At 43.5% G+C, this 12297-nt stretch overlaps 1 protein-coding gene and 1 long non-coding RNA gene across 9 annotated transcripts in view; one reads left to right on the top strand and one right to left on the bottom strand.

Annotated features, from left to right (window-relative positions):
• rims1b (regulating synaptic membrane exocytosis 1b) overlaps positions 1–12297 on the bottom strand; it is a 127134-nt gene that overhangs the window by 36578 nt on the left and 78259 nt on the right. For 5 of the 8 annotated variants that reach the window (XM_052083830.1, XM_052083831.1, XM_052083832.1 and 2 more), the window contains exons 15-19: positions 12237–12293; positions 3927–4080; positions 1750–1866; positions 1249–1311; positions 735–812 (exon numbers count right to left, since the gene is read on the bottom strand). In XM_052083830.1, the coding sequence (XP_051939790.1) occupies positions 735–812; positions 1249–1311; positions 1750–1866; positions 3927–4080; positions 12237–12293 (469 nt within the window). The remainder of the gene's footprint in view (positions 1–734; positions 813–1248; positions 1312–1749; positions 1867–3926; positions 4081–12236; positions 12294–12297) is intronic. The other 3 variants (XM_052083835.1, XM_052083837.1, XM_052083836.1) reach the window with 1 other exon arrangement.
• LOC127613030 (uncharacterized) lies at positions 10533–11644 on the top strand. Its single transcript, XR_007966044.1, has 2 exons — positions 10533–11168; positions 11245–11644. It is a non-coding gene; the product is annotated as an uncharacterized LOC127613030 (long non-coding RNA).

Raw genomic sequence — 12297 nt, 5'->3', positions numbered from 1 at the left:
AGCTTTTCTAAAAGTATAGAGAGTACAACAATCCCTCTCTTGTGATATTGCTTAATTGTTGTTTTTAATCACTACACAATACCAACTATATGACAATAAACAGTAATCGGGAAAACAATGGTTCTGTCAAACCCATAATATTGTATCCGATTCATTGAGAGTGACAGCCCCAGTATGAACTTGAAAAGACTTGAAAATTCGGTTACCTATTCGAGCGCACCAGTTAAACTGACCTAATACCTCCTGGCTAAAATTGTGAACTGAGACTGGATACAGGAAAAATGAAAACTGTCAATACAATGGACCTGAAGTTTGTTTGGCTCTGAGTGTGAGTTTGAACAGAGTCCTTAGTTCACAACAGCTCAACCTCACGCCAAAACTTCAGCACAATGAAAATCCTTGCCATGGCCGACAAGTCTCCTTTCACACAGCTCGGTGACCCCAGTATAGGGGTGTTTGGATGAAATCCACATCTGCATTTCTTACTTAAAACCACGAAGTCACATGGATACAAAGGGAAGGTCCACGGTACCATTTCTATTGAAAAAAGCTAGATGGCAAAACAAGCTGGCGCCATCACAAGCAGAGAGAGGGACATATGGGCATTTCATGTGCTGAGGCGAAAAAAAAAGCTGCAATGACAAAATGGCTCACCAACAGCACAAATGAATTCAGGGAAAAAACTGGGCAAGAAATAAGAAAGGGAAGAATGACGGACGACCCTTCTTGCTTACCTGTACATGTCTTTATGGATACCATTTACTAACAGGGGCATTTTGGGAGGGAGTGTGTTGCTAAGTTTACATGCAGCCCTGGTTGTAAGAGCGGAGGCCATGGACATAAAGACAAAAAAAGTAAATAACTGCTTTGAGTGACATGATAAAATAGAAAAGTTAATCCAAAATAAATGTGCATTCTTTGGGGACAACTTGTGCAGCAATCTTTTCACACAGTGACTTTGTGTTGTTGAAACTGGCTAGTTATAATAGTTGTGCGTTGATATGAGTGCATTTAAACAATATTAGAACTTTGTGGTGAAGCACTTGCAGATACTCACACATCTTTTGAGATACGCCCCCCCCCCCCCCACACACACACACAAAATGCACATACAGTTTGCAACAATACCACCATGGAGTGTGTCAAATGTTGTTGTTAGGATATACTTAAAATGACAGTTGTTAGAAAGTAGAACATACCACAAAATCAAACTGGAGTATGATTATTTTTTTATTTTCATTTCTTTACCTGTTTGTGTGTAGGCACTCTGCACTTCCGCCTCGGATTGACCTGTGCATCTCCAGGGCCTCACTGTCATTGCCATGACGATGGGTGAAAAAACAGACACACAACAGAAGAGGAGGGCACCTCAGACAAGCATGTGATTTTATGAATGAGAAAAATCATGAAATAAATAATTTTGCGCCATCATTAAATCATCAATGAACAATATACAGTAGACTGACATTGAAACGGCATCGCTAGTTTCACGCTGTTGTTTGTAGTCGGAGAAGCTACTTTGGAAATAAAATTAGACTGAATTTCAAAAACAATTAACAGTTATGGTACTTTATAGTAATAGTTCTGCTTTTTACAATGAAAAATGAAAATGAATGTAACAAACAAGAATCCCTAAACTATGTGTGCCTTTTTTTTTGTTTTTGTTTGTTTCTTTAGCAATATATTGTCAAAGAAATGTTTCGCACAGCCGCATCCCCAAAATCGTAATCCTTAAAATGGTTACGGTACCTGTCTTCAGAGCACTCATAGTCAGAGTCACCGGAGTGTTGATGCTCTGAATGGGAATCGTGGTAATGGGAGGGGGACTGGGAGTGGTGGCGGTTCTGATGAATCTCATCCAGGCTCCTGGTATTCAAAACACAAAATAACCCCCCCCCCCAAAAAAACCTAAATTACGAATACAAAACACAGGCACCTAATATTCGAGTACAATTAACTGAAATATATTCCTGTTTGAATGTTTTTGATCAGAATGTTTAAATGTGGTTTGTACAAAGGTAAAAAACAAAACAAAACAGAGGAGATGTCATGATGACATAAAATTATTAAATCATCCAATGGGAGGCTTGTCTGTGCAAAAACTGAACTGTCCATGTCACGTTGTACCCGAAGCGATAGAATAATTGCTTCGTGCACAACAATATAAGGAAGTGGATCCCCGAAATAGCAGACACAGAAAAAATGGTTTGTCAGAAAAAATGAGATTTAATATAAAACACAAAATACCCGTCTGGACGAAACAACAGAAGACGCTGGTCAAAATAAGGACCAGGAATAAATAAGGAGGTAACAGAAAACGCTTGTGTAAAAAATAATAACGAGATGATTAGAAAGTACGCAGTCACAGTCACTTGACTTTAAGGCAATGAATTAGTAGAGAAAGACTTGGCGAGAGTAATGGCACGGCGTGGAATACTCCGGCAGTGAGTCGACTGCCAGAGCGCCCAAATAAAGCCCGTGTAATCAATCACCAGTGGGTGGCAGGTGTGCAGAAAGCAAGCAAGAAGCCTGCCCCCTGCTGGCACTGTCACTGATACAGTTTTAAGGTTGTAACATAAGACTAAAACTGCTTGAGAAGCAATGTGCTTTATGTTGAGATCTAAATATAGTGTGAATATAATTCCCTTTTGATACAGTAAAGAAGTGTAAAACGCAATTGCCCAGGAGGCCACAACTCAAAGCACACTTCAGGGAGAAACATTTTTGAACAGACTAACACTAAATGTTAATTTCATATAAATGTGGATTGAAACAGACAGGATAAAATATTATTCAAAAATAAATCCACATATCGGTCCAAATTAGAACGTGGCACAGGAGTGGATTTTCACTCCTGTGCCATCCCATTTAAACACGAAAAAATCCTGTGCCCTCCCAATCGCGGGCTCGTTTATAGAAAAAAAAGAAGAAACGCGTATTGTTCCGCTCCCAGTGAAAACGACTCCTAACCCCATTCAGCTTCCATTTCGGAGGTCAGTTACAAAACTGGCTGTGTACCTGTCAGAGGCTTTTTTTTTGTACTGGGTAATCCCGCTCTCTTCTGCTGTCGTTTTTTTTTTAATCCTGTACCATCCCATTCCTGTGATTATAGGTAAAGTTGACTCCCAGTCTCTGTGAATCCCGAGGGATTCCCCAAACAAATGTCACCCTCTAGCCAAAATAACACTGCTACACCGAACATACACATAGATGAGGAAGCTGAAGCCAAATGAGAGGACGGAGAGAACAGAGCTTCTTCCACCGGTGGAAACATTTTTCAAACGCCGATGGTATGAAATGCCAGGTGACTCAGCAAAGATAAAGTGGTTATATTGGATGCAACATCTCACTTTCAAGGTTGGTGTCTTGCCTGGTTTGGTCAGGTTGCTGGCTTAACAAAATAATTTTGATACTCAATAATATGTGTGTTTGCTTCTCCCATGAACAAATCCATCACTTCAGATTTTCATTTTGCGTTTGCTCTGCTCTCTCAAATGCTCCATGCTGGAAAGCATTGGAACCAACTCAGGGGAAAAACTTGTTTTTTAAATATGCCAGTCTCCACTTTTTTACGCCATTTGCAGATTTTGCTTCCAACCTATTATTGTGTGTGAACATGCAATTTAAGTGCTCGCTGTTTGTGGTCTTACTAAAAGATCATGTGCAACACGTCTAGCAATAGCATGCACGGCTTATAAAAACGCAATGAAGCGTCTCCTGTGTGGGATCTCCGTAAGTCAGGCCCCATCTGATTCCGACTTTTATACACTTGCGACGTGGATCCCAGGACGTAAAAGCACACCGGGCCGAATGAGACCGACAGGTCAGGAATTTATAAAACTGATCCGCAACATATAAAACACTGGCTGATGCTCATGTCACAGTGAATGTGATGTGACTCGGTTGTGGTGGCAGATGAAACTGACCTTTGCATGGGCACATGCGCAGGCCGCGACCTCGCCCTGCACGAATCCTCTTGGTGAGGAGATACAGAGCGAGAGCGATGCTGAAGGGCACGCTGCTGTTCAGGCACAGCCAACGTACTGCCTCGCTCTCTTTCCCTTGAAGTACGTTCCCCTCCTACAAGACCATTGAAACAAACACACCAGACGTGCGTGTGCGCGCGCACACACACACACACACACACACACACACACACACACACACACACACACACACACACACACACACACACACACACACACGCGCGCACACACACACACACACGCACACACGCACACACACACACACACACACACTCACACACACCAAGAGTGCAATGGACACATTAGTTCTGAGCATTGCACTGCTAACTAACCAAAAAATATGTGATGCTTTTGCAGAATATCAAGACCTTTCACAAGAAAACGGTTAATTTGCAGGCAAGCCTGAATAGCTCTTCGCATGTTCAATACTTGCTGGAGTTATAAATGAATTTACATGCCACAGGAGTTGTCAAAGTCAGGAACCGCAAGCCTTTCCAAAGAGAACAAAAATTGGTTCACGTCTCCCCAGCTCAACCATGCCTGTTTTTTCCTGAACGATAGTTTGTGGAGGTTTATCTTCATCTCAAGACATCCAGTGACTGTCTTCTCTCTCAATTTATGGACTAAACATTAAAAAAAAATTTCATTTCAGATCATTGAAGTTAGCTTAGCAGGTGAAAAAAAACTTTTTATGACTTTTCTCAAGCTGGTGAAATCTCTAGGTGTGCCTTGTTGAAGTTGACCAATGGTAGGCCTAGAACGTTTTGCTTCTTAACTCTGAGAAAACTCCTGTGGGAAGGCATCTTAACCCTTCCTATATCTACATGGTAAATGGATTACACTTATACGTACAGGTATAGTGCTCTACAAAGCCTCATATTCCTATATTCAAACACCAATGGGTGGCTGCTGCCATGCAAGGCACTACTGGGCCCACTAGGAGCAAATTAGGGTTCAGTACACCTCGACAGTTAACAGACAGTTGAAGTTGGGATGCGAACCGGCGACCCTTCAGTCCCTGCGTAACCTGCTTGACAAACCGAGCCACTGCCATCCCACCCATCCCCACACATATATGTACATGTGATTTTTGCTTACACTCATATATATGTACTAGCTGGTTCGCCGCCCTCCGGGCGGCTCATCAGTTAGTTCCTGCGGAAGGCTGGTAAGGTGGGCCTTTGGCCCACAAAAGTGTTGTTGCTTGGTTCAACTTTTTGTTCATCTTCATTGCTTATCGCGAAAATAAAGAAATGTTTAGCTCTACTAAATAACTAACAATTTTATTGCAATGCTTGTGGGTAGTCAACATGTTTTCGCTAAGATGCCTGCGCGATCGTAGTGAGCCACTGCCTGAGCGGCGCAGTGGCGGCGCGCAGCGGCGCGGTGAAGTAGGTACGTTTTGAAAAGGGACAGACGGAAGGACAGACCGCGTGCGGGACGACGCGAAGTATATATATGGATATATATACACAGTATATATATCTATATCTATATATATATATATATATAAGCGTCTGGGTAGCTCAGTTGGTAAGGCATCGGGTTGGCATACGGAAGACGGTGCTTCGAATCCCGCTTGGGACAAAAAATGAGCACATAACACCATCCAGTGTGGGTCTTTGGGCAAGATCCTTCACGCTAATGCCTACCTCATACAATGATGAGAGACAATAAAATGAATGACATGCCGGCTCAGACGTCGCCCGGCCAAACAAGATCTGCGTCAGGTGCTGGGGAACCAGAGCACCTTGATGTAAAATGGGCTACTGGAACAAAGCGCAGATGGGCGAGTTGCGATAACATGGCTCTGTTGGAATGCTAGTACTCAAGCAACCCTAGTCAGAGGGGTTACATGCAGAGAATGTGGGCAAAATGGTTACTTCGGAACCCACAGTCACGGTTGACAACGAAACAACTAGTAGCTCAGTATTCCAACATCCACAAACGGCAACTGCTGTCACAACTTGAGATTGATGAGGTACAACGCAGGTTCCATGCTGAAGGGCCCCAGGCTGCCAGATCAGAGGAGGAGGTCATAACAGAGATTGGTAGGCAAGCCCCAATAAATGCAGATGATGAGATTGGGAGGCCAGCCCCAATGAATGAAATGCTGAGCGAGGCAGCAACTGACCTGAAAGCTAAGATCATGGCGAGAATGAAAGCTGGGCAACCTAGAAACCGATTACAACGGCTATGTGAAGTACCATCTGAAAGTCTCATAGAAGGTGTGAATGCAGCACTGAGGGCGATCCCTACCGTAACGATCACAGAAACTAATGAGCTGATATACGCTTCAGCATCAGTGATCTTAGAGACTCTTGGCTATAGGAGCAACCAAGGAAGCCATGAGATACGTTATCCACCATGGAAAAGACGGTTGGAGGCTAAGATCAAGGCGGCCCGGAAAGATGTGAGTCAATTGATGGAGGCCCAGAGAGGTGTAATGAAAAGGCCGATAGCCGAGAGGTACATCCAGATTACCATACCTGAAGCACTCGAAACTGCCAAACAAAGGCTCCAAGGCTTGTCCAGCCGCCTAAAGCGGTACACGAAAGAGAATGAGGCCAGACAAATAAACAGGCTGTTCGCAACACAACCTGGGAAAGTGTACGCTCAGTGACAGGGTCCTAACAACAGAGCTGACCCACCAAGACTGGAAACTGAAAGGTACTGGAAAGGCATATGGGAGAAGCAGGTTGCACATAACAGCAGTGCACAATGGCTGGAGACCCTGAGAGAGGAGCATAGCAACCTCCCTGAACAGAACCCAGTTACCATAACAGTGGCAGACATACAGGAAAGAGTCTCAGATATGAAGAACTGGACAGCACCAGGCCCGGACATGGTCCACACCTACTGGCAAAAGAAACTCACAGCACTCCATGAGCGCCCAGCAGCACAAATGAACCAGCTGCTGAGGGATGGGACTCACCCAGGATGGCTAACCGAAGGGCGAACGATCCTGATAATGAAGGATCCCTCAAAGGGTGCAGTCCCATCCAACTATCGGCCAATAACCTGTCTCTCCACAACATGGAAGCTCATGTCAGGCATCATTGCGGCTAAGATAAGTGGACACCTGGATCAATACATGAGCGAGGCACAGAAGAGCATTGGTAGAGATACCAGAGGAGCCAAACATCAGCTCCTGGTTGACAGAACAGTCGCACAAGACTGCAGGTCCCGACGTACCAACCTGTGCACAGCCTGGATTGATTACAAGAAAGCCTATGACTCGATGCCACATACATGGATCACAGAATGCTTGGAGTTGTATAAGGTGAACAGGACCCAAAGAGCCTTCGTTGCGAACTCGATGAGGATGTGGAAAACCACACTTGAAGCCAACGGCAAGCCACTTACCCAAGTGTCCATTAAATGTGGCATATACCAAGGTGATGCACTCTCCCCACTGCTGTTCTGCATAGTACTGAACCCCCTAAGCCAAGTAATCACCAAGACAGGCTATGGATGCCGCCTCAGAAATGGAGCTAAGATCAGTCACCTCCTCTACATGGATGACATAAAGCTGTATGCTAAGAGCGAGAGGGACATAGACTCCCTGATCCACACAACCAGGATCTACAGCAGCGACATCGGGATGTCATTCGGGCTTGAGAAATGTAGTCGGATGGTGACTAATAGAGGAAAGGTAGTCCGCACTGAAGGGGTCTCAATCCCTGAAGGAACAATAGCAGACATTGAGAACAGCTACAAGTACCTCGGTATACCACAAGCCAATGGCAACCTCGAAATGGCAACAAGGAAAGTGGCTACTGCCAAATACCTCCAGCGAGTGAGGCAAGTCCTAAGAAGCCAGCTCAATGGCAAGAATAAGACCCGGGCAATAAACAGCTATGCCCTGCCAGTGACCAGATACCGTGCAGGAATAATAAGGTGGCCAAAGGAAGAGATTCAGACCACGGACGTTAGGACCCGAAAGCTCCTAACCATGCATACAATACAATACAATACAATACATGCTGATTTATATAGCGCTTTCACAACAGCGGCAGCTGTAACAAAGCGCTTTACAAAACAGTTAGCATAAAGTAAAATAATAAACACAACACATAACATAAAACACGGACAGTCGTGCAGTCCTAACCACTTTTCCGTCACACGCTTTGTTGTTTGAAGCGGTTTGAGATGAAAGAGGAGAGAATCAAAGTGTCCTTTAACCAGTGGATCAGAGACGTCATGCTCAAAATGTGCACACGTCGGCGACAAGCTAAGTTTCAAAGTCAACAAGAAGCTGTAGCATCCATTGCCGAAAAAAGAGATTGGTTCACTTCTCCTGTCCCTAGGAAATCCATTTCAATTCCAAGCGGCGACTCTCGGTTCCAAATACGCATCGGCGCTCTGCGCCAACGCTCCTCTCTCCTCATCCTCAACTTCAGCGGCCATCCATCCAGCCGCACCAACGCCAACTGTCCAACAGCGCTGACATAGCCACTGAACAAATCGGGGTTGTGAAAAATGCCGCCCATTACTGGCGCAAAAAACACAAGCGCCCCAGGTCTGTCCAGCACCGACAGTCAATGGCGCCGACATTCCTCCCAATCAAAATCTGTGCTGGTACAGGCGTGCTGCCGAGAAGGCGCAACCACCAAGCACAGATACTGCTCCTTTGACGAATGTCGTGGCCAAAAAGCGCTGAAAACAATCCATATCAGGTCCACACAATGAAACAACAAAAAACATGTGACAAAACAAAAGACAAAAACAGCAAAAGAGAACAAAAAAAAAAATGGATTCCATTTTGAATGGAATGATGGAGGGTTCCATCCCAAATCCAGCACCCTGAGACTGTACGCAAGCCGAAAGGAAGGAGGCCGGGGACTAGTGAGTGTGAGAGCCACTGTCCAGGATGAAACATCCAAGCTCCATGAATACATCAAGGAGAAGGCTCCAACGGTCAGTCCAGAAATGTGCAGTACTGGGAACAGCAAGGATACTGCGCAGAACCCTCAAGCTTCCTGGCCTCTGGTAGAGGACCCGAGCTGAATGAGGGACGGACATACCCGAGGGGTGAGATGAGGATTTTTTAAATTATATATATATATATATATATATATATATATATATATATATATATATATATATATATATATATATATATATATATATATATATATATATATATATATATATACCGTATTTTCACGACTATAAGGCGCCATTAAAAGTCTTAAATTTTCTCCAAAATGGACAGGACGCCTTATGGTGCGGAGCGTCCTTTATATGCACTGAGTTCCAAAATCTGACTGACAGCCGACACGCTGTTTATATAGAGAAAAGGCGGAAGTGACTATGAAAGAAGTCGGCCAATTAGGGAAGGGTGGGCGTGTATATGTACATATATGGAAGGGAGAGAGGGAGAGAGAGGACAGACAAGCTAGTCCGCCAATGGTGAAGGGTGGGCGTGTAAGTGGACGCCTCAAGCCAGTACCAACACTTGTATAGCATGTGGCAATGTGCGTTGTTGCAAAACAACTCCGGTTTTGGTTTCTAAGAACCCCTGAAAATAAATTCGACAAAAAGACACGCCTACGAAGCTCAGTTCAAACTTAAAGCCACCGGTTATGCTTTTGGCATGCGTGCCCATCTCACAGCAGCGGTGAAAAAACAAGTCAAGCAAATGAACTCTGAGCTTGCCGTTATTCCCGGAGGCTTGACTAAAGAACTCCAACCGCTGGACATTGGCATCAACCGGGCGTTCAAAGTAAAGTTGCAAACGGCATGGGAACAATGGATGATCGGTGGCAAACACAACTTTACAAAGAGTGAGAGGCAGCGCTTGGTGAGTTACGCCACAATACGCAACAACGAGAGGGAACGCGGCGTTTTTGATGGATTACGGTACTTGCACAATTGTTCAATTCTTTCTACACACACACGCGCTGCCACCATGTTTCGCTCTGTTCTTTACTTTCAAATGTGGGAAAGCTTCACACGAGAGAAACATTGACTTTGCTGTTGCTACTCCTTTCCGCTCGGCAATGCGTAGCAACTCACACTAGCATGTGATGCATTCAATGACAACTGAGATGTGCAGTCCTCTGCTTCTGATACAGAGGATGAGGACTTTGATGGATTTCTGGGTGATGATTGATCGAAAAACGTGAGAACATTGTACGATGGCTAAATAAAATACACCCGAACTCAGTTCTGCTTTCGTTGCCTTTTTAAAAACGTGTTTTTTATCTTATCTGTATGTCTTGGCATGCTACCGTATGCTTCAAGCTAACGTGTTAGAGTGCGCGCATGCATGCCGTATGTTTAAGCTGGCGTATGTTTTACCACTGTAAAACTGCGGCTATTGGTACGATGCGTCCTGTGTATGTGTAAAATACAGAAATGTCACGCATTAATGAGACTGCGGCCATTAGTACGATGCGTCGAATAGTCGTGAAAATACGGTATATATATATATATATATATATATATATATATATATATATATATATATATATATATATATATATATATATATATATAAGAGACGGATACACATGTATATATCCACACGGATTGTCACGAATTCCCATTCCCGGAATTCTATGGAAAGGAATATCCTTCACCCGGAATCAAAACCTATGCATTAACATTTTGACTACAATATTACATGTGACCGGAAGTTGCGTAAGCGGAAATTCCACTACCCGTAACCCGGATGGAGGTGTAATGTCGTGGGAGCTTAAATGGCAGATACACATGTATATATCCACCCAATATATATATATACAGTAAATATTCCCATTCCCGGAATTCTATGGAAAGGAATATCCTTCACCCGGAATAAAAACCTATGCATTAACATTTTGACTACGATATTACATGTGACCGGAAGTTGCGTAAGCGGAAATTCCACTACCCGTAACCCGGATGGAGGTGTAATGTCGTGGGAGCTTAAATACACGCAACGCCCACCCAATGCGACGGAAAATACATAACGCTGAAACAAGTTTTCACTTCGCATTTTTCGATCATCAGATTCTAAACGACGACGTGCAAGTGAGTTTTAATTGCCGTGCGTTTTACTGTAATTGTGAATGATTTTAACTTTATTCACTTACGTCCTGTAGAACGCTAGCTTAAAAGCCGCACCCACTCGACACGACCGAAGAAACGTGTTCACTTCGCCGTTTTCATTCATCAGATTCGAAACGAAGACGTGTAAGCGAGTTTATTATTGGCGTGCGTTTTACTTTAAGTGCGAAAGATTTTAACTTTATTCACTTACGTTGTGTAGATCATCGCATCGAAACGTAGAAGAACTGTAACAACTGGAGCGGAGCGAGTGAAATGCATCCGTTTGAGCGAGGCTGGACACAAAGTTAAAAAGATCCAGCAGACACTTGGAGTCGGAAAGACGCAAATCTACGAAACTTTAAACAAAAAGGCATCGATTCAATTCCTGATGACAAGCCACCATCCAGCAAGGAAGCAATGCAAACGGCAACAAAAATCCTTCAGTATGCACAAGAATTACGAGACATCGGTGATCAACGGTACAGTTACTTGCAACTAGCAAGAAAACTGTATGACACGCAGGCAAACATTGTCATAAACCAAAGAATGCATCCAACAAAACAATCCAAAATACATATTTTTTTCCCAAGACAGAAAAAAATAAACATTAAAATACTGTACGTATTTTACTGTTGTGATTTTTTTGGGGGGATACACCTGTATTGCAGTTTTTGTGATATAAACAGTTTTTGGACAATATATTTTGGTATTTTATTGATTGTGTTGTTACACGTGCATTTTGTCAACATACTTGCAGGTTCATAAAGGACATGTACCATGCTCATTTCCCAAATGAGGAATTTCTGTGATCAGGATGAATTGGACAGCGCAAACACGAGTCCGTACTTGAGAATATTTACTGTATATACATGTTGAAACTATTTATGTCAGATATGAATGCAGATCAATGACAGAATACTGGCGGTGAACTAAAGCTCCAGTTCCGCGTGCACTCAATGTGACAAGGGATTTGACAGTCAGCAGTGGAGGAGAACTTTTTACTGTATACCCAGACATCCAGTAGAATGCACCACTTAAGTACAGCCGAAATAACATGTACCACCATTGCAATAGAAACAAATTGATATCTTCATGTAATTCAAGGTTTGGGTGCAAATTGTTGGATATCAGAGCGTTAGGGGGCAATAATTTGTTCTCTCACCCAGTGCTGGGTGTAAATAGGCTGCTAGAAGGCATACACACACTACCCACCTTTAGTCACTATCATCAACCCATCATCAAATTCTGTATCAATGATGCGATGAGACCCTGT

The sequence above is a fragment of the Hippocampus zosterae genome, chromosome 13, assembly GCF_025434085.1.
Source record: "Hippocampus zosterae strain Florida chromosome 13, ASM2543408v3, whole genome shotgun sequence".
Classification (NCBI taxonomy): domain Eukaryota; kingdom Metazoa; phylum Chordata; class Actinopteri; order Syngnathiformes; family Syngnathidae; genus Hippocampus; species Hippocampus zosterae.
Note: the sequence above shows the minus strand (reverse complement) of the source record. Positions and strands in the feature narration are given on the sequence as shown.